Source organism: Triticum aestivum, chromosome 3B (assembly GCF_018294505.1).
Source record: "Triticum aestivum cultivar Chinese Spring chromosome 3B, IWGSC CS RefSeq v2.1, whole genome shotgun sequence".
In the NCBI taxonomy this organism is placed as follows: Eukaryota; Viridiplantae; Streptophyta; class Magnoliopsida; order Poales; family Poaceae; genus Triticum; species Triticum aestivum.
In genome coordinates, this window is record NC_057801.1 from 804423593 (window position 1) to 804443795 (window position 20203).

Consider the following 20203-nt stretch of genomic DNA (forward strand, 5'->3'; position numbering starts at 1 on the left):
CCCCCCGGCTCGCCCACCCGAGCCAGGCAGCCCACCTACCCCCACCGGTCGTCTTGTTCTTCTGTTCACCCGACCGAGCCGACGGATCTGGCAGCTGCCAGAGTTGCGAGGTAGGAGGAGGGAAGGGGGAGGGCCGGCGGCGAGCTGCGAGATGATGGAGGCGGACAGGTGGTGGGTGGCGCCGATGCGTTGGAGACGATGAGGAATCGGGACGAGGGTCTAGCCACGAGCCGAGGAACAAGGTATTAGGGTTAGATTTTATATGGGAGTGCCTAGGCGGGCTTTAGCGGGCCTGGCAGGCTGTACCGGGCCATCAATGACAGTTTGTGAATCTGTCATAAGAAATCCGTCATGGATTAACATATTTCTTGTAGTGAGTGCACGTCTCCATTCCATACCAAGCTCCTTCTCTAGTCGGGGAAAGGCCATTCTAAAACATCAGATCTCCCATTTTTGCTGAACAAAAATCAGTTTATTCACCTATAATATATGACAGGTAGCAAAAAATTGGATGCGTCAACAAGAGATTGTATGTCATTTCTGAACACCACCTCGGAGGAAAGCGTTGGAAGGATTCCTTTCAAAGCGTAAGAACCACCGAAGAGCATGGGATTGGTATTTCTTTTCTGGGAGTTTCCAGTTCTTGAGCACTAATAACGTTTTGATCATTCTTGTTGACCCTCCATGACCATAGGTTGGTTTCATAACTAGAGCTTCTGTTCAACTCTTTACATACCTTGATGGGAAGGAAAACTCCACTTTAGATGGATTAAAGGTTTTACAATTATACCTTGCTAATGTTATCAACCGGATGAATTTAAAATTGTTCGACTCATTGTCATCAGAGAAACACGTGCCATAGGAGAATTGACTTCGGATCAGAGCAAGAATCGAAACCAAGGAAAAGCTATCTTTCGTACCAACACATAGACAACTTACTAGTACCATTTTATTAATAAGTTCCAAAATATACAATCAATATATTAATGGAGTTTTTCTAATAAATTACAACCATACTGGCCCTCACGTGGCATAACAGTAACAGTTAAGCTTCCAAAGTAAGGAAAGAAATGTATGTCAGGCTAGCTCGACCTCTTCATACTCATGGAAGGAAAAACCTAGAACAACCAGAACAATTTTGACATGACTAACGAACTCCCCGCCAGTGATTAGATGTTTGGCGTGGAATTCAGCCCCACAATTACGAGCAATGTACCATAGCATATCCACCCATACCGTTGCAATCAGCTCCCACCGATAAGCTGCTCCTTCGGGCCTAAGCAATTCCAAGGAGACCTCACGAGCTTGGTCAAGTGCACGGGAACCATGGTAGACACCGTCATAGACTTTCTGGAGGAACGCACTCCGATCAGCAACGATAGCAGGACGAGTGCACAACAAACTATGTCGACTTTTATGAAGCACATGATACGCACAGCTATCAAGCATCACATTACACTTGGCGACAAGATACATCATGTAATTGGACAATGCTTGGCTAAAACTTCTGAATTCGGAGGCACTGGCAGTCTTATCGGCCACTAAGCATATATCAGTCACCATGTGCCAAAGATAGACACTTGACACAAAAGCCAAACCTTGGATGTTGCTTAACTGAAGTGCCCGTTGAGCTGCACTTTCAGATTGTTGACCTGCACCAAGATAATCTTTGGTCTGGAGCGCAGCCCACCATTGAGACCATTGGCCACGGAAGCTGCTGGAGGACAATCCCCCACCACCAGGTGCATTGGTTTTTATCTCAAGCAGTTTTACAAGTAGCACCTTCTTTACCTCAGGAGATATGACGACATGTGTTGTGTAATCCCGCTTGATGCCGATACTGCCCATCATCCGTTCCAGTCGGCCAGCTTGTATCTCCTGGATGCATCCATCAAGCATGTTATACTGTTTCATCTTCCCCGACCACTCCATTCTGCTTCCTGGATGGAGACCCTTGGGTACACAATGGAAGATTTTGTCATAATCAAATGTCCGCCAATATGCAATTGGCATGTATGGCCAATATGATAACAGGGACCACATGAAGGTAGAGGATATCTCCATTGTGACAGCGCCCACAAGCAATATGTAAGATATGGTAACATCAGCTCTACTGTAGTTGACTAGTCCCTGCAATTGATGATCAACCCTGGCTTCCAAAAACAAAACGAGAGCCGTAGAGGTTAGGACAAGTGTGATGAGTCGATGTAACACACCAGTGACCCGTCCAAACTTGGTGTACAAGTAGTCATGTACCAGTGAGAGTTGAATCTCAACAATCTTGTACACTAGATCACTAGCTCCATCGTCAAACCTGTGAATCCTTTCTGCAACTGCAATCCTTAAATCCTGTAAATCAATTCCGCTAAATGGAGGATTTACGTCCATCAAAAAATCAAACTTCATAAAGAAGCCCCCGCAGGTCACATCCATCACATGTTCGAAATTTTCCTCTTTCTTCTCAGAAATTATTGATAGCAGGCCATCATAATATCTGCTCAAGCCGGAGGCAAGATGCCTCCCACCGGCATTGAAGCTGCTGCTCCTTGAGCCTGCTCTCCTGAGTGCCCTAATTCTCTCAGCATATTTAATAGTTCCAGAGATGAACATTAGTACCATGGGAGCTACAAGTTGACTGCCTCCGTGCCACTGCTTGCGGACGATGTAAATGGCCAGTGCCACCTGGATGGTGAAGTTCAGCAGGTGGCGCTTCCACAGCATGCAGTCCTCCATGGAGAAGGCGGTGATGGTGTCCTGTCCGCCAAGGTGGAGCAGCAGGAAGGGCGCCCAAAATAGCACAAGCTGGTGCTGTGGGTCACTAGTGTGGGCGGCGAGGCGTCCGAGGACGAAGACCGCGATGGAGTCTGCCGATAGGTATGACAGCCACAACAGCGCGCTCAGCACGCGGGAGCTGTGGCGCTTCCGGAACGCTGCAGAGAAGAGGAGGATGACTTGAAGGGAGAAGCTCGCTAGCACGAGCAACTGGATCTCCCATTCCTTCCAGAGTTGCTGGACATGCTCCACTGAGCTGATACGTTTTACGAAACAAAAGTTAGAAAGGACGAAAAGGATTATATATAGAGCAAACGTCAGCGCGTAAGTGTTTGAGGGCGACAAACTTTGCGTCAAGCATTGGGCTGGAAAGTGATACTACCTCCATTCAAAATATAGGACAGTTTAGTAGGATACTTAAGCCTACCAAAACGTCCTACATTTTGGAACGAAGGTAATACTATCATTTAACATTGGTTTCTAACAGGGCCGGCCCTGTGGGGGGGCAGGGGGGCGGCCGCTCCGGGCCCCCAAAATCCAGGGGCCCCGAAGGGTATGTACGTAGCCTATAGGCCTATGGCCCATACAGGCAGGCGCGCGCTAGGGAGCAGCAGGCCAGCAGCCCGATCTCCCCGATCCCCAGCGATCGAGTGTTTTGAGCTATCAGCGGTATTTCCTTTCACGTAAGAAAAAAGCGATCAATCAGCGGCCTGGACCATTCCTTTCCTGTTCTGTTAGACTCTTTCATCACGCGGAGTCACGCAACACCCAGGTCCCAGCGATAGTTGATGTCCGCCGACGCCGCCGTACACGCACGCTGCACGCACGCACTCCCGCCTTGCCGCCGCCTGGTAATTTCCTTCGTAATCTGTATATGTTCGCCACTGATTTCAATTCCGGGGCCCCCTTTCGCATCTGCTCAATTGTTCTCTTCTCAATCCTTTGCAAACTCTAGGCGCTGTGCAATCCCCTGTGTATTGTATTGTATATATACGCGCACGCACTGAAGTTTGACCATCACTCCATCACGTATTGAGGTATATTGATATAATACTGATACAAGAAAAATCCTTTGATGGATAGCCGGCAATGTTCAACAATTGATAGAACAATTTTTTTTATTTTCAGCATTTTGTGTGTGTTATTATGAAGTCCTCCAGTAAGAGGAATTATCCATCATGTAGCAGCAAAAGGAAAAAGAAGAAGGAAGTGGAGAAATTGACACACACAAAACGCTGGTGTTTAAAGATATATTCAGATTTTTATTGAGCTCGGGCACTCTGAAATCATTAAGTGACAATGAACTTGAAGAATGTTGCACAAAATTTGCAGAAACTTTCTCTCTTAATGATTCATCTCATATTGAGGTATATGATCTTATTTCTGAATTAGAGATTATGATTATGAGATTAACTTTGCCAGATGGCGTAATGTCTGCTATGGAGATTTTCGGGCAAGTGAGAGAAGTCAACTGCTATCCTAATATCTCTATTGCCTCGCATCTTATGTACTGTGCCTGTGACGGTCGCATCGGCCGAAAGAAGCTTTTTGAAGTTGAAATTATTGAAGAATTATTTGAGGTCAACAATGACTTAAGAGAGGTTAAATGGTCTGGCTATATTATGCATCGAGAAGAAATTATTGGATGATATTAACATCGACCCTATCATAAGCGACTTTGCATCGAGGAATGTTAGAAGAAAATTTTAAGGTAATATCTATAAATTATTTGATACGCATACTGATTTTAGATGCATTGAAGTGTTACTGATAGTAATTTATATATACACTATTTTTTAGATAACTTTATATATATACGTATATTATAATGACTTGTATATTAAGGGCCCCCAATTTTTAGTTCGCCCCGGGCCCCCGAAATCTCAGGACCGGCCCTGGTTTCTAAAAGGCTAAAAGCAAAAGGCCTGGCCTGAGAACTCTGTTGTTTTATTTTTGCTTCATATATAAAACGGAGGAGATGTTCCCGTCGACTACTAAGGCGTCTGTGGCGACCTCGTTAATCTCAAGATGATGTGCCGGCTCAGTCTCTCGGACGTGCTCATAGGGGTATAGAGGGTGTATGCTCGTGTATGTGAGCGACTTCGATTATACCATGTTTTAAAAAGTTGAGCGGGGGAGACCCTTTCATTAAAAAAAAGGGCTAGATATCGCATGGAACAAAAGTTGATCTACTCAATATATGCATATCTTACCCCACGCATGCCATTTAAAGAAGATACTACCGGAATGACATTCTATGCCGACAGCCCGCAGTCGTCGGCATAGGCACAAACCCCGTCGGAATAGGCCTATGCTGACGGCAACCGTGGGCATAGGGTCGTCGGCAACTTGTACGTCAGTGTAGCTGGGCAGGGCCATCGGCGTAGAAAAGCCGTAGGCATAGAGGCCTATGCCGACGCCCTTCATACACCCATCGGCAAACTTCTACGTATGACGGCGGCTAACGGCGCCGTCGTCATGTTCTGATCAATGAAAGGGCGACACGTGGTACAGCTATGCCGACGGCCAATCCGTCGGCATAGTTTTATATCTATGCTGACGGCCAGACCGTCGGCATAGTTCTGCCATGTGTCGACAACTGGTGCAGCCTGGCACTAAGGTATGTCGACGGCCCAACTACCCCCCAAGTACCCCGTTCCGTCTAACCCTAGCACAGTTGACCGGCGGATCTAGCCCTTTGACTTTCACCAGACGAGATTTGCCGATGGACCTTTTCACCTGGTTGTGATAGGCTCCTCATGACTAACCCTGGCACCGTTGACCGGTGGATCTAGCACTTTCAAGATTCTTATTGAAAAAACATATAAAACTTGTCAAAATAGATGTAATTATCAATTTTTTGTGATTTTAATAAAGTATAGGGACCTATATACAAAAAACATGAGGTCACATTACTAACATACTCGAAAAAAATACAAACTACATATTCATAATCTATGGTAAATTCTACACCAAATCAATATATAATTTATGAATGCTTATGTCTAGATAAGTTAATGAAATTTTAATTTAGAAAGAGATAAAAACTAAAAAAATAGACAATACACAGATATGCCATTTAAGTTAATCAAATAGCTATGCCCCGGATCGATGAGGTGTGCCTGGCACGTGCCGCGAATCGAGGACGTGGACCAAGCCTATGCCAACGGCTTTGCCATCGGCATAGCTATGCCGACGACCTCCATTAGTGTCGTCGGCATAGCTATGACGGCATCAAACGCTCGTCCCCACCGGGTTGCCGGGCCCACGTTTATGCCGACGGCCGCTGTAGGCATATGTCCCACTATGCCGATGACATAACTATGCCGACAGTCACCGTCGGCATATGTGGAAGTATGCGGACGGCTTGCCCTAGGCCGTGGGATGGCAAAACAGGTCTGGACAACGTGGTCCGGACGTATGTGAACGATTTATGGGTCGGCATTGGAGATGCCGTTACCGGCCCACATCATTCTGGGCGTCATTAATTCACATAGAGGATGCCGGGGAAATGGCCCTAGGGACGTGGTGCCTGTCGCAAGTTGGTTCACGACGGTGTGGAGTGTGCATGTCGCAAGTTGGTACACGACGGTGTGGAGTGACAGCGGTGATGTCCACGTCGTGTTATGGGCTTATGGCTGGCCTTCTGATGACCGTGTTGACGGTCTATGGTCTCCCACCATGCATCTGCTAGCGCCGCTGTGGTCGATGTCTTGTTGGTGTGGTGGTCTTCGCGCGAATGCAGCAGTGGAGCGGGATCGCATGGTTTGGCGGCGATGTGATTTGCTGGATCGGGAGGATCTAGCGATATGCATCAGGCTTTGGTCAGATGACTCGCATCACGTGTAAGCATGGAGCGTCCTGCCATAGCCATAATGTGCATACATCTGGGCTATTTAGAGAAGGATGGTTGTCTTAGGGGGCTCTTCCTCCCTCCCGCATCTCAGGGGTGGCGGGACCCCAACATGCGTGGAGGTGCGGCCGATTTAGAAGTGACGGCGTTGGCTTCGACGGCAGCGGCGGTCGGCCCTGCCTCGGGCCAAGGGCAGCTGCTGCGGCGGCTGGCCTGGATCGGGCGGCGGCGCGATGCGGTCTTCGGCGGCATGTCATCTGGTTTTAGATCGGCGGCGGCGTCGAGGGCCTGGTGGACTGCTTCGCGGCACCCATGGCAGATCTGTTCTGGCCGGTGTAGCCAGTGGTGGTGGTCATCTTCTTCGTCAGCGGTGGCCGGCCAGAAGCTTGGTGATCGGATCTTGAGATCCATCATCTAGTCCCGGCTGCGAGTTGGGGAGACATGGTTGCCGGTGAAAACCGAACCGACGGTAGGCGATGGCGGCGTTCTATGCCATTACCTTGATGAAGGCATCGTCGTGTAACTACTGTCAACCCACTCGTGCTGCTCCGGAGGAAACCCTAGGATCTGGTGTTCTAGATCGGACGATGGCGGCACTGCGGTGTCGCTTCTCTCTTGGGAGCATCGTTTGTGGAACAACACTGGAAGTCAGAGGCAGAAGGTGGAGCGGCTTCGTCTTGCACGGAGCTTCGATGGAGATGTCAAGTCATGCCTGAGCGACAGGTGCTACGCTTGGTCATGCCTGGTCTGCAGGTGCTACGCACGGCAGATCTCCAAGGACTTCAAGCTGTGTGGGCTGGTGATACTTGGCAGCATGACACTGAGGTGTATCAGTGGCGGCCACGACGCGTTCAGTTGTTTGCGCGCAGGGAGGAGGTGTCGTTGGGTGCTGTGGTGGCGTCGACGATAGCTGGACCGAGCAAGTTTATGCATCAGTACAGTTCTGAAGATGGAGCGGTGGCAGTTGGCGGCGGCAGCCTCTGAGAGCACGCCGGACCAGTGTGTGCCCCAGACCCAGCAAGTGGCTAGGTTGGGGTATCAATCTTAGATGTTAGGCTTGGCTGCGATGTCTGTTTGGTATTAGGCCCAGGCTATCTACGCCGCTTCATCAACTGGATAGGCGTAGCGACAGTTTGTTGCTTAGACGGCGGCTTTAGTCTTACTGTTGTATTGATTTTGCAAGGTCTTATGAGAATAATTAATAAAGTGACCGTATGCATCGCCCAGATGCAGAGACCGGGGTCATCCTCCTTTTCTAAAAAAAAAAGATGCTAATAACATTTACAACAGTAAATAAGTGCTCTGTGGAAACATACGGTCAAATTGGATAATCCCCCTTAAAAAAGAGAAACGTATATTGTTTATCCTTCAACTTTTGGTGGAGTCCAAATTTAGCCCTTAAACTTTGAAACTAGATAACTCGCACCTTATAACTTTTAAAACAGGGTTTACTAGTCCTTCACCGAGTCCTTCAGGTTGTTTCCCTGCTGAGTCAACCCGGTTTTGACTCGTAAGTCTAACACAACATCCACCTCATCATCTTCATCTTACTGGAGTCGGGGATTTCATCGAACACTTCGTAGGCAGCCGATGCCTAGGTGCTTGTCATCTCGTCCATCCCGCCTGTCATGGTGCTCAACCCCCACGTCTAGCAGCCGCCTTCCAAGATCCCATGGCTGGCGGCCAGTAGCAACTCGCGGGGGCCGCGGCGATAGTTGGAAAGCTGGCCTGCGCGGCATGGATACGGCGGTGGAAGGGCGGGCCGGCCGCATACAGCAGCCTGAGAGCAACTCTAGCAGACCCCGCATCCCGCCCCGACCATTTAAATAACAGTCAAAATACGAGTCGGGGCGAAAAAACCAGCCCGATCAGACCCCGCATCCCGCCCCAACCCGCACAAAATTTTACGGGGCGTGGCAAAATCCCGACCCCAACCCGGGAAAACACGGGTTTTCCCATCGCGGCTGCGGTGCCCTGCATATAAGCGGAAGCGGTTGGTGGGGGAGACATTTCATCCCGTGCTTACACCCACCAAACACCTCTCCTCTCCCCCCACGTGTCGCCGCCGGCCGCCGCCAAAGATTCCGGCAACAGAAGCCAGCAGGAGCACGCCGGAAGACCGCCACGCGCACGAGGCCTCCCCTCCCTTCCCCCCTGCGTTGGTGGGCCGTCAGATTTGCAGATCTGCGGCACTTCATCGCGGGCCGCAGGATTTGGCTTTTGCAAGCCGCCGGTTACTGTCCCAGGCGATGGAGTGGTCGGGGAGCCACTCCCGCAGCCCAGGCAAGGGAGCATCGCCGCATGCAGGCACCGGTTCGTCCGCCCGCCGTCGTCGAAAGTTTGCTGGCATGGACTCGTCTGGCCGTCCACCGGGCTCGGCGCTCATGCAGCGTCTTTGTGGCCTGCTGATGCCGTTCATAGAGTGCGACGACTGCCCGCGCCAAGTGCTGCGGCTCACTTCGGGCACGCCGAAGCACCACATATGGGTGTTCTACAAATGCGAAAACGACGGGGTACGTGCACTTGCGGTAGCTCGTTCCATAGCTCATTCTTTAGTTCAATTGCGGTAGCTCACTTCAAGCTTTCTCATTCTTTTGTGTAGGACGATGGATGCTCATTTTGGTTTTGGAAAGGCCAATACATTGATTTGTTGATACAAAGAAACTTAATAGATGTTAGTGCACTCCTTAGTACAATCGAATGCAATGATGCGGCTGCATGTGCAACTAGAGGGGAAGCAACGTCTACTTCTTTGGAACCAAAGATGAAGAATGAAGAAAACAAGATCAAGAATCCGCAGATCAACAATGAGTGCATGGAGAAGATATTGCTTCAATTAGTGGGAGCAGTTATGGAAGTTGGAAATCTTCTGAAATGCATACTTGTGGTTCTTGTTTTCTTTGGTTTTGCTATTCTAGCCAAGATTTGGTGATATCTTTTGTATCTAATGTAGTTGCAAAGGCAAAGAAAAGCATTATGCTAGATCAATTTAAGTTGCAAATCTAAGTTTTACGGGCCGGGAGGAGCTGCGCCAGATCAGAACCCGCAGAAGTCGACCCGTAATAATAGTATATTCCGCGAATATACTTTTTTACGGGTCCATTATGCGGGGTCTGCATCTGTGCGAGCCCATGCTGGCCCGCAAAAGCGGTTTTGCGCGAACTACAAAGACGTTTTACGGGTCGGCGGGATGCGGGATCTGCTAGAGTTGCTCTGAGCCATGCCGCCATTGCACGTGCACCCAAATCAGCCATAGAAGCCTCCTGAGCACCGTGCCGGAGCTCGTGCTCGGGTGCTCAAGGAGGCATCGAGGTGAGGTGCACCAACCTATCAATAGAAGCCACCTTCACCTCGACACCTCGGCCTTGCCCTTGCCACAGCACGTGCGCACCAATGTGGCCCCGGACGCGAGCGTTGCGAGCTCGAGGGAAAGCACCACCGGCGGCAAAGTAACGTGTGGCTGCTTGTCGGAAGCAGCTAGACCACCGTCGAGCTCGATGCGTACCTAGGCGGCGTTGGTTTCCTGAAGGGGAGCTCCAGAACGACGCGGGCGTCAGCTTAGTCACCTGCATGGCTGGCGCGCTCGTGTCGCTCGTACTGGTGCGGCTAGCGGCGGTGCGCACAGAGGTTGGCAGGCAGCAAGGAACTGCGCCATGGCGAGGTGCACGGGGCTACCAGTGCTGGAGCGGCACTGTTACACGCTGCCAGCGGTGAGAAGGCGGCGCCGGCTTCGAGTGGCCAGTACGTAGGCAGCCCACGATGCGGCCACGGCAGCATGTGGTAGCTAGCAGGACCATCTGATGGTAGGCACGCATCGTGTGTTTGATGAAATGCCCAAACAGAAATAGGGAGAAGAGATAGGGCCAGGTTGGGGAGAGAAATACCGCCACGTGGATGAAAAACCAGTCAAAACCACAATGAGTCAGCAGTAATACCGGGTCAGCCAAGATGATGGACTAAACTTGTCCGATTTTTATTGTTGTGGGTGCAAATTGTCTGGTTTTAGACTTGAAAAACTAAATCTGGACTCCACCAAGAATTGAGTAACGAAAAGTATACTTTTATCTATTAGAAAGTACGATCAAATTGAATACGATTTACGACAATATCTAGAGCGTTCTATATTAAGGATTTTAAGTCTTGAAGCTACCTGTGTTGAGTCGTGGGCGGGCAGGTTGGCACGGCGCAGACGCAGTCTCCACATTCCTTCAGCACCCTCATGTTGCTCCGACAACAACATGAAACCGCAAGCAGCGGCTGGAGCGTGGGAGAAATTAGGAAAGATGGAGAGCTGCTTATGCTCGTCGTGTTTTTATAGTACCAGTACGTACCAATTCAATGCCCACACGTCCATGGCACTCTCCATTGATTCTTTGCTTGGACTGGCACAACTCCGCTTTGCTTGCAGCTGGGTCGACGGAAGATTCCGCTAGCTTAGAATAATACACATGCACGCAAACTAAAGAGCATGCCAGTGGAGGAACTGCATCAATCATATCTTACGAGGCAAGCTTTCGCTCTACTTTATACAGAATAAACCATATAGTCAAACAATGCAATGTGCAAAAAAATTCCCCTTGCAAACTGATTAGATAACAGAAAAACACAATGACCAAAGACAGCACATCACCAAGAATGCCTTGTCAAACAGCACCAACATGCCGCGGATCATAAACACGGGAGAGGCAGAACCACAACTAAATCAAACATAAGAACCGACAATCTACGAACTCGTGACTTCTATATTTTTTTTTTGAACCGGGCATTACCCCTTTCCATTGCAAACAACAGAAATACAACCAGTTTCGAGAACAGAGTCAGGAGGAGGGAAAGAGGTAAGGCGAGTTCAAGCATTACCAGGAAACCCACTGCAATTCGGTCGTCGTCGACCCGAACGCTATGGGGCGAAAACCTGGTAACACATACAGTTCAAGAGCAACAAGCTCCAGTACACCCAAAAGAGACAAACATGCCAACACGACAAAAGATCACAAAGCGCAAACTAAAAAGCCACTATGAAGGAAGAAGGCCCTCCCAGCTGCATGATCCTTCAAGCTCCTCCAATCGGCTGCCCCCCCCCCCCCCCCCCCGCAAAGCCTCATCAGCTGCATTGTGCTGTGTGCTGGTTCTGATCATCTCGGCACCTAATCGAAGCTTGTCAGCGTCTTCACCTTTCTGACAGTCATGTCCAGTACAAAAGAAAAGAGCACATGGAGAACACGATTTTAAAAGGAGACTTGATTTGCTTTTTTCAAACGTAGCCTTATTGCGAGCGAGCCAGATTGCCCAGCACGCGGCTGCAAGTCCAACCGTATAGAACTTGCCCTCTCCAGGAAGAAAGGACTGGCACCAAGCAAAGAATTGCCAATAGTTATCTGGACATTTATCGGTGCCAATAGCCACCCCAATAGATCGCCACACCACTCTTTGCAACAGGACAAGTAAAGAACAAGTGCTGGGAAGTCTCAATCTCATTGCAAAAAGAACAATCAAGATTCCCAGGCCAATTCCTATGGCGCATCACCTGTCTAGTCAACACCGCGTCTTGCGAAAGCTGCCACATAAAATTTTTAATCTTGAGAGGAATTTTGGCCTTCCAAATCCACTTATAATGGCACCTGTTGAGAGGTTTTTCAAGCCATTTGTAAACAGATTTGGTACTAAATTTACCATTCTGGTTTAAACTCCAAACCACTCGATCGTCTTTGTCAGTAAGACGCAGGTTGTTAACTATATCTAAGATTGTAACCCATTGTTCAGCAAGAGCAGGATTAAGCCTGCGCCTGAAAAAGGAGTCGGTCTCCACACTTAGCACTTGTTTAATGGTACACTCAGGGACATTACATATATTAACGAGCTGCAGATATTGATCCTTAAACGGAAGCAGTCCGTTAATAGGATCGCTCCACACCCTAGCAATGTTCCCGGATTCAGTAATAACTTTTACACCAGCCATATAAATCTCCTTGACTTTCAATAGGGCTTTCCAACTCGAAGAGTCAGAAAACCTTGGGGCGACATCCGCTACTGTTTTATTCCGCAAGTAGCGAGCATGAATAATATCTTGCTACACCCCACTTTGTGTTTCAAGCTTCCACCACCATTTCACCATCAGACTGATGTTCTGTTTATGCAAGTCCTTAATCCCTAGGCCACCTTTCTCGTTGGATCTGCAAATTCTGCTCCATTTCACAAGATAATATCTTTCTTCTTGTTACAACCCTGCCAGAAGAATTTTCTTCTATGCTTATCTAGTTTTTCAATAAAAGTTTTGTTCATCAACCACATACACATATGATACAGTGATAGCTGGGTGACAACCGAGTCTAAAAGGGTGTGTCTCCCTCCCATGGAGGCAGCATTGCCCACCCAGGCTTCGAATCTTTTCAGATATTTGCACACAATGAACTCCGAGTCAGAGTTCCTCAATGAGGTGTAACTAACAGGCATGCCCAAGTATTTGATGGGGAAGCTGCCTACATCACAATTAAAGAGGTCGGCATATTGCTTAATAACAGCATCGTCTCCCCCAACAGTCAAAATCTCACTTTTTTGAAAATTAACTTTCAAACCTGACATCATTTCAAACATGTACAGCAACAACTTCAGGTTAACTGCTTTGACGATGTCATGCTCGAGACAAACAATTGTGTCATCCACATATTGGAGAACCGCAACTCCATCAGGGATCAAATCCGCAGCTAAGCCAACCAACAGCTTATTATGTTGTGCATTCTTAATCATCTTTGTGAGACATTCAGCAGCTAAGTTAAACAGGAATGGGGAGTGAGGGTCGCCTTGACGCACCCCTTTAGCACTTTGAAAATACGGACCCACAGAATTGTTCAATTTAATGCTAACCGTGCCATTCTGAAGGATCTGGTTAATCCACCCACACCAAGTTTCATTGAATCCCACAGCTTATGACACTCTAGCAAGAAGTCCAGTTAACCTGCATGACTGGCGCGCCCTACTTTATATAGAATAAACCATATAGTCAAACAATGCAATGTGCAAAAAAATTCCCCTTACAAACTGATTAGATAAAAGAAAAACACAATGACCAAAGACAACACATCACCAAGAATGCCTTGTCAAACAGCACCAACATGCCGTGTATCATAAACACAGGAGTGGCAGAACCGCAACTAAATCAAACCTAAGAACCGACAATCTACGAACTCGTGGCTTTTATATGAAACCATCCAGCGGTGGAGGACGGAAAAAAAAACAAGGTAGGACAAACCCACCCTAAAGCATAAAGAAGATCGATACGTCATGCCTGCCTCTCCCTTAGTTCAGGTGACTCATCTCCCCCCCCCCCGACCCCATCATAACGTGGTGGCTATGGTGCTCGCCATCGAGACAATGGTTTAGTTTTTATTCTGTGGTGGTGTTCTTGAGCCTACCACAATCTTGGTACTGTGATGATCTTTCTTGTCAATAAATTGGTTTTCTTGTAATTGGGTGGCAGGTTCTTTGTTTGTACTGCATGCTGCAGGTTTTGTAATGGTGTCCATGCTTAGTTTCTATAGCATCCATATGCTATGATTTAAACTTTTTAATGGCTATAAAATAAAACAAGTTCTATAGTGCTGTTGTGTATTGATAGAACAAGTGTTATCCTTTTCTTGGAATCAATCATATTATGTGTTGTGCTTTAGTGTAGGGATAAACTCTTGTGTTACCTGCCCAGTGTTAGCTATGAATCCTGATTATAAGCATGTTTGTTTATTCACTTGTATGAGTTTGTTTGTTGCACCCTATGAGTTTGAAATTTTGTATCTTGGCCTGGCAGGTCCTCCATGAATCGTCTTTTCCAATGTCCTGTTGCTGCGCTTTTGTTTTTTTGTTAGTCTTGGAACTGGACACCTGATTCTGTTCAAAGACCTAGTTCCTTAGCTGAAATATGATGCATTTGTGGTCTGGCATTTTGGTTTTGTGGTGGGCACTATGGACTAGCAAAAAAGATGAGATGTTTGCGCGCAAACCCATCAAGCATCAAACTTACCCCCTACACTATGTCATGTTTCTACTGCAGCAATCGAGGATTCAATGAAGCGCCAAGATGAAACTTAATGGCTATCAAATATGACAAAATGCTTGTTTATTGTCTAGTCCCGATGTGTATTATAGGATTAAGCATGTTATCTCTTAACTTCTATCACCTTTTTCAATTCTGGTATAATAACTAGTGCCATTGTTTTAGTAGATTTAGGCCTAAAGTGCTAATTTAGCTACCATTTATCTAATAGTGACATGATTATGTGATTCCTAGTGTTCTTGTAAGCATATGTATGCCATTGTTTTGTGCCGCAGTCCCTATATGAACCTTGAGTTTACCTCTATCAATTACTTTTTGTTGTGTCGGTTCCAACATCAATGTTGAACATGCTGGTTACTTTCTGCTTGTAAGAACACTTCCTGTGTTCTTCTTCTTCATGCCACAAGTGAATAGAATTACTGATTTGTATGCCCTCTTCATTAGGTGTTGCCCTGATCTAAGCATTTTTTCTTGGTGAACAGCACCTCTGGTGGGCATTGTCGCCTAGACGGGAACTAAAACAAGATGGCGAGCAATAACATATCTTCCTTTCATCAACATGTGTTCTTCCTCGTCCTTGATCCGATGGTGCACCCCAAGCATCTGCGATGACCTCTCCATCTCTAATTCAAAGCCTTTGTAGTGTGTGAGGTGAGCTATAGGGACTTCTATGCTTTAGATTTGTTTTGTGGATGAGGAGTTTAATCTGTGACTTGGTTTGTGCATGCAAATATTTCTGTTACGGACTAAACATGGCTTTCTATCGTTATATTCTTGGTCTTTGGGGCTTGTTTATCTTGATAACTATTCATTATTATTTACATGTCGTAATATCTGTTCCGTTTTGGGTATGCACGACTCCTCTCATGTTTAAGTTCCACGTGTGATGGTATTAGGCATAATACGTGTATGTTTGGTGCATATTTAGGTGCCATATACTCCTATTTCTGTCTTTAGCTAAGCTGTTAGTTCATGTATGATCTGGATAGTGTAGTGTTGTGCTAATCTGGGTTAAGAAGGAGCAACCATGCGATCGCAATGCATGGTTCTTTCTCTAGCACAATGCCGATATGTACAAGGTGTAATGGGTTGACTCTGGATCTCTAGTTTATGTTATTTCTATCTACAAAAATGCTTAACAACATGCCATGCTTGGTGCATATATTACTCAAGCCTATATGGAGTGTATAATTTTATTATTCTTTCAAATATGAGCTTTTCTTTCCTCTAATTTGCTTTGTTTCACCATCTTCCTTTTTCCAGAAAATGCAGATGATTATGTGAGGTACTCTAACCTTCTACATCATTGGCTTCCTCAACCTCAACTCATTACATCGCTGCCTCTCCCTCGGTTCAGGTGACTCCTTGCTCTGTTTCTCTGTCGCCATCGAGCTGTGGGTGACTGGTGCTGGATATCGAGATGATGGTTTAGTTTACGGTTTTATGGCGGTGTTCTTCTGTCCACCGCAATCTTGTTATTGTGATAATCTTTCTTGTCGATGAAAATGGTTTCTTGTAATTCTTTCTGGGCTATTTTTTGTACTGCATGCTATAGGTTTGGTCTTGGGTGTCCATGTTTAGTCTTAATAGCAACCATATGCCAGGATTTAAAACTTTTTAATGTCTACAAAATAAAACAAGTTTTGTAGTGTTGTTGCGTATTGGTAGAACAAGTGGTATCCTTTTCTAGGAATCAATCATATTATGTGTTGTGCTATAGTGTAGGGATAAACTCTCTAGTGTTACCTGCCCAGTGTTAGCTATCAATCCTAATTAGAAGCATGTTCAATTATTCACCTGTATGACGTTGTTTATTGCACTGTCTGGGTTTGAAATTTCGTATCTTGGCCTAGCAGGTCCACTACTACACCTGATTCTGGTCAAAGACATACTCCCTCTGTATCAAATATAAGACATTTTTTTATACTCCCTTTGTATCAAAAAAGTTTTATACTTATCCCCTGAAATATAACACATTTGATACAAAGGGAGTAGTTCCTTATCAAAAAATGTTTTTGATACACCTGATTCTGTTCAAACATGTAGTAGTTCCTACTTGACATATGGCACATTTCTAGTTTGGCATTTTGGATGTGTGGTGAGCACTATGGACTAGCAAAAATGATGTGATATTTGAGTGCAAACCCATCAAGCATCATACTTACCCCATGCGCCATGTCATGTTTCTACTGCAGCAATCAAGGATTCTATGAAGTGCCAAGATGCAGCAACCTCTTGCACCCTCATCACCAAACATATGCTAAGCAGTGTGGTTGGGCCTTTTGCAGAGTCAGTGAGTTGATAGGAGTTGTTTTACCAGCCGTTTCCGCAACTAAACTGTTAGTGGGGGTGCCTTTTGGTAGCAATGACCTTGTACAAACCTATAGTGTTGGGTTTGGTTATAGTTGATGCTTGCTTGTATACGGCTTTGTTGCTTTTTTGTTTTGTGATTTTCTTAGGGGTTTTAGGATTTTCTCAAGCAATATGTTCAAGGAGCAGCACATCCATCTTGTTTGGAGGATGCTTTATCTTCCTGTAGTGTTGAAGTCTTGATCTCTAAAGCTTTTGTAGTCCTTACAAACCTGTAGTGTTCTAGTTGATGCTTGCTTGTTATCCCCAGAGATCTTTGTTTTGGTGCTTCTTTTACTTTGAGATAAATAAAAAATCGTATAGTTAAGTTGTTTCTATCATACTTAGAACTCTTCTGTTTTGTTGTCCTACGCAATACCGACATTCATTCTTTTTGAAATGGCAAAATGATTCTCAGTGATTAAATGCATTGGTTTGGTTTTTAGCGCCCGGCCTACTGCTGCAAATCAAATCATTTCCAACTACTCTCCTTTTGTGTTTGAACAATCTGATTTTTAGTCTACATTTGATCTTGGAAATACTGTGGATTTTTTTTCCTGTAACAGTTATTGGCATGTTGTACAGTATCCATCTCAGCTCTATGTGTCAACCAACCGGTTGGAGTTTAGGGAAAACATACTTATACTTTGGTTTCCAGATGAATTAATTATAGTAGTTTGTTAACATTTCAAGTAGGAGCTACACTTCCTTGCAGATCTTATAATATTTTCAGTATTTTCAGGGGAGTGCTTCTAGCATGACTGTAAGTCCTCTAGTTGTAAAGGCAACAACTTTGGTTTCTTCACAAAAGGGTCCCTTGCTGAGTTTGCAACTGTGCCACCGTAGACAATGGAGCCGGCTTTTGGGTCCCTCCTTTATATAAAAAAAGGCATGCCTTTTTTTCTTCAAATTTTCCTAACTATCGATATTTTTTAAAATATTATCTAATAATAAAAATATTGTGCTTTCACGGACCCTACTTAAGTTTTATTATGTTTTTCCGTCCATTGTTGGCATGCTCTCAAAGCAAAATCATCTTATTTGCAAACCTTAAAGGTGTGGACTATTGACAAAAATGTTACAAATAAAACTGAAGGTGCTTATTTAGATTGATTCAATCCTTCCTTTGTTACACATCAATACAAGAAAGCGGGATAGGGACACTTTGGTTTCGTCCTTTTGGCCCCACTTATAATTATACTACCTTATTTGCTCCCAGTGCAATGTACTCATGATGGAATGGATGACTGGAATTTGTTAGTTTTGTTTAATGATATATTGCATTGAAGTAAACAATATGCCCCCTCGGGCTTTTCGTTTCCATGGAGTCTTGTAATGTGAATAACACTCAGGCCAAAGTCCACATCAAATTAACTACATCTAGTTGCATCAATGCTCCCAACCAAACCATTGACACGAACTAACCTTTGGGTAGATGGTTAGGAGGATTGTGCTATCCCAGCCCATCAGGGTTCGAGTCTAGTGCTCGCATTATCCTGGATTTATTTCAGGATTTTCGGTGATGTGTGTTCAGTGGGAGGAGACGTTTCCGTCGATTACGAGACATCTGTGGTGACTTCGTCAATCTTAAGACGATATGCCGACTCAGTCTCTCGGAGGTAATCATAGGGATAGTGTGTGCGTGTGTGTTTATAGAGGCAAGTATACGTCCGCCTGCACGTCCTCGCCCAGCGTCGCCCGCATGCACCCCCGCAGCTCTGCCGCCGAGATCTGGCCGTCCCCGTCCCTATCCAGCGACGCGAACAACGCCCTCAGCTTGCCCGATTTCGACATAACCATGCCGGATGGTCGACGCTAGAGAGGTTTTAAAGACTTTAGTTTTTGATCTTGATCCTGCCTGGGCTTCCGAGATCTTCTGGTGCAGATATACTCTGGGCACGACGCGGTCCATGGAAGCTTCACGGCACGAGGAGAGATGTCGTGGTCGTGGTGGACATGCCGTGTCGCGGGTTGGACTGCGGGTTATTCTTCTGGTGTGGGTGGTCAACTAGGGCAGGTTAGTATTCTACACAAAATGGATACGAAAATGTGGCGTGGCATCCGTGTGTCGATTAACTCGAGATGGTTTCCGTCGAGGAGAAACCAAGAAAAGCACGCGGGGAAGAGGCCGGGGTGCTAGTGGAGCCGGCGGACGCGGACGGCGACGACCTGCTGTGCGAGGCTGAGTTCCTCGAGCTTGCGCAGCATGCAGCCTGGGCGGGCGACGCGGGGGAGGGTGACGACGAGCAGAGGATCTGGGCGCTGAGGGAGGCATTTCAGATGTAGGAGATGGAGGGGCTGTTAGAGTTGTGTCGAATATAATGTACAAGGTAGGTTACAATTGGACTTGTAGTTGTATTGTGTCTATATAGGATATGGAGTCGTGTCCTGATAGGACACTTGTATCCTAGGCCTCTCATATATAGCAGGGATAGACACACGATGTAACCTATGCCAACATAATAGCACATGCGCGCAAGGGGGAGCCGGCGACGTGTGCCGGCGCCCGGGTGGCCGGTGTGCGGTATTGTGACGGTGTCATGGAGAGGCGCGCCCATAGTCAAGCACCGTGGATGTAGCCATATCGGTGAACCTCGTTAACAAATCTCGGTGTCGTGCCTCGTGTGATTGCTTGGTCCTCGAATGATCGATGATGTGCCTCGGATTTATTCTAACAAGTGGTATCATGAGTTAGGTTGTTCGGAGGTTTCAGAATTGATTCAGAGGAGGCCGAGTTGGTTCGTTGATTTAGTTCGTCATAGGAGAAGATCGTGTATCAATGGATGGAAGCGGTGGTCAAAGCAATGGATGCAAGGAGGGGGGCTAGCAAGCTGGTAGATTTGTCCGAGTCTCGGCGAGATGCGATTGGAAACAATGGCGTCAGGCGGGTCCTGCAGCGGTGGATCAATGGATCAACCGGGTGAGCGTACTGGAGGCGCGTGCTGAGACAGACGCCGCAGCCGCTCCGTCTGCTGCGGCGTCTAGCAGTACAGCCAGAGGCGGGAGGCAATACAGATACGGTCCTTCTCTCAAGCCTCTAGAGAAGTTACCGTACGAGAGGACCAAGGAGGAAAACGCGAAGATCGTGCGGGCCGAAGTGGACGACTTCTTTGAAGGGTTGAAAGCAAAGAGACATCCACCTCCGGAGGAGAAGGTAGATCTGGTGAAAGCAAAGCGCACTCTCG

At 46.7% G+C, this 20203-nt stretch overlaps 1 protein-coding gene across 1 annotated transcript; it reads right to left on the reverse strand.

Annotated features, from left to right (window-relative positions):
- Nucleotides 1–1077: 1077 nt before the first annotated feature.
- LOC123067960 (uncharacterized) lies at nt 1078–10916 on the reverse strand. Its single transcript, XM_044490518.1, has 2 exons — nt 10776–10916; nt 1078–3028 (listed from the first exon to the last, which is right to left on the reverse strand). Exons 1-2 carry the CDS (start codon nt 10844–10846, stop codon nt 1078–1080), a joined length of 2022 nt encoding a protein of 673 aa, XP_044346453.1. The 5' UTR covers nt 10847–10916.
- Nucleotides 10917–20203: the final 9287 nt, after the last annotated feature.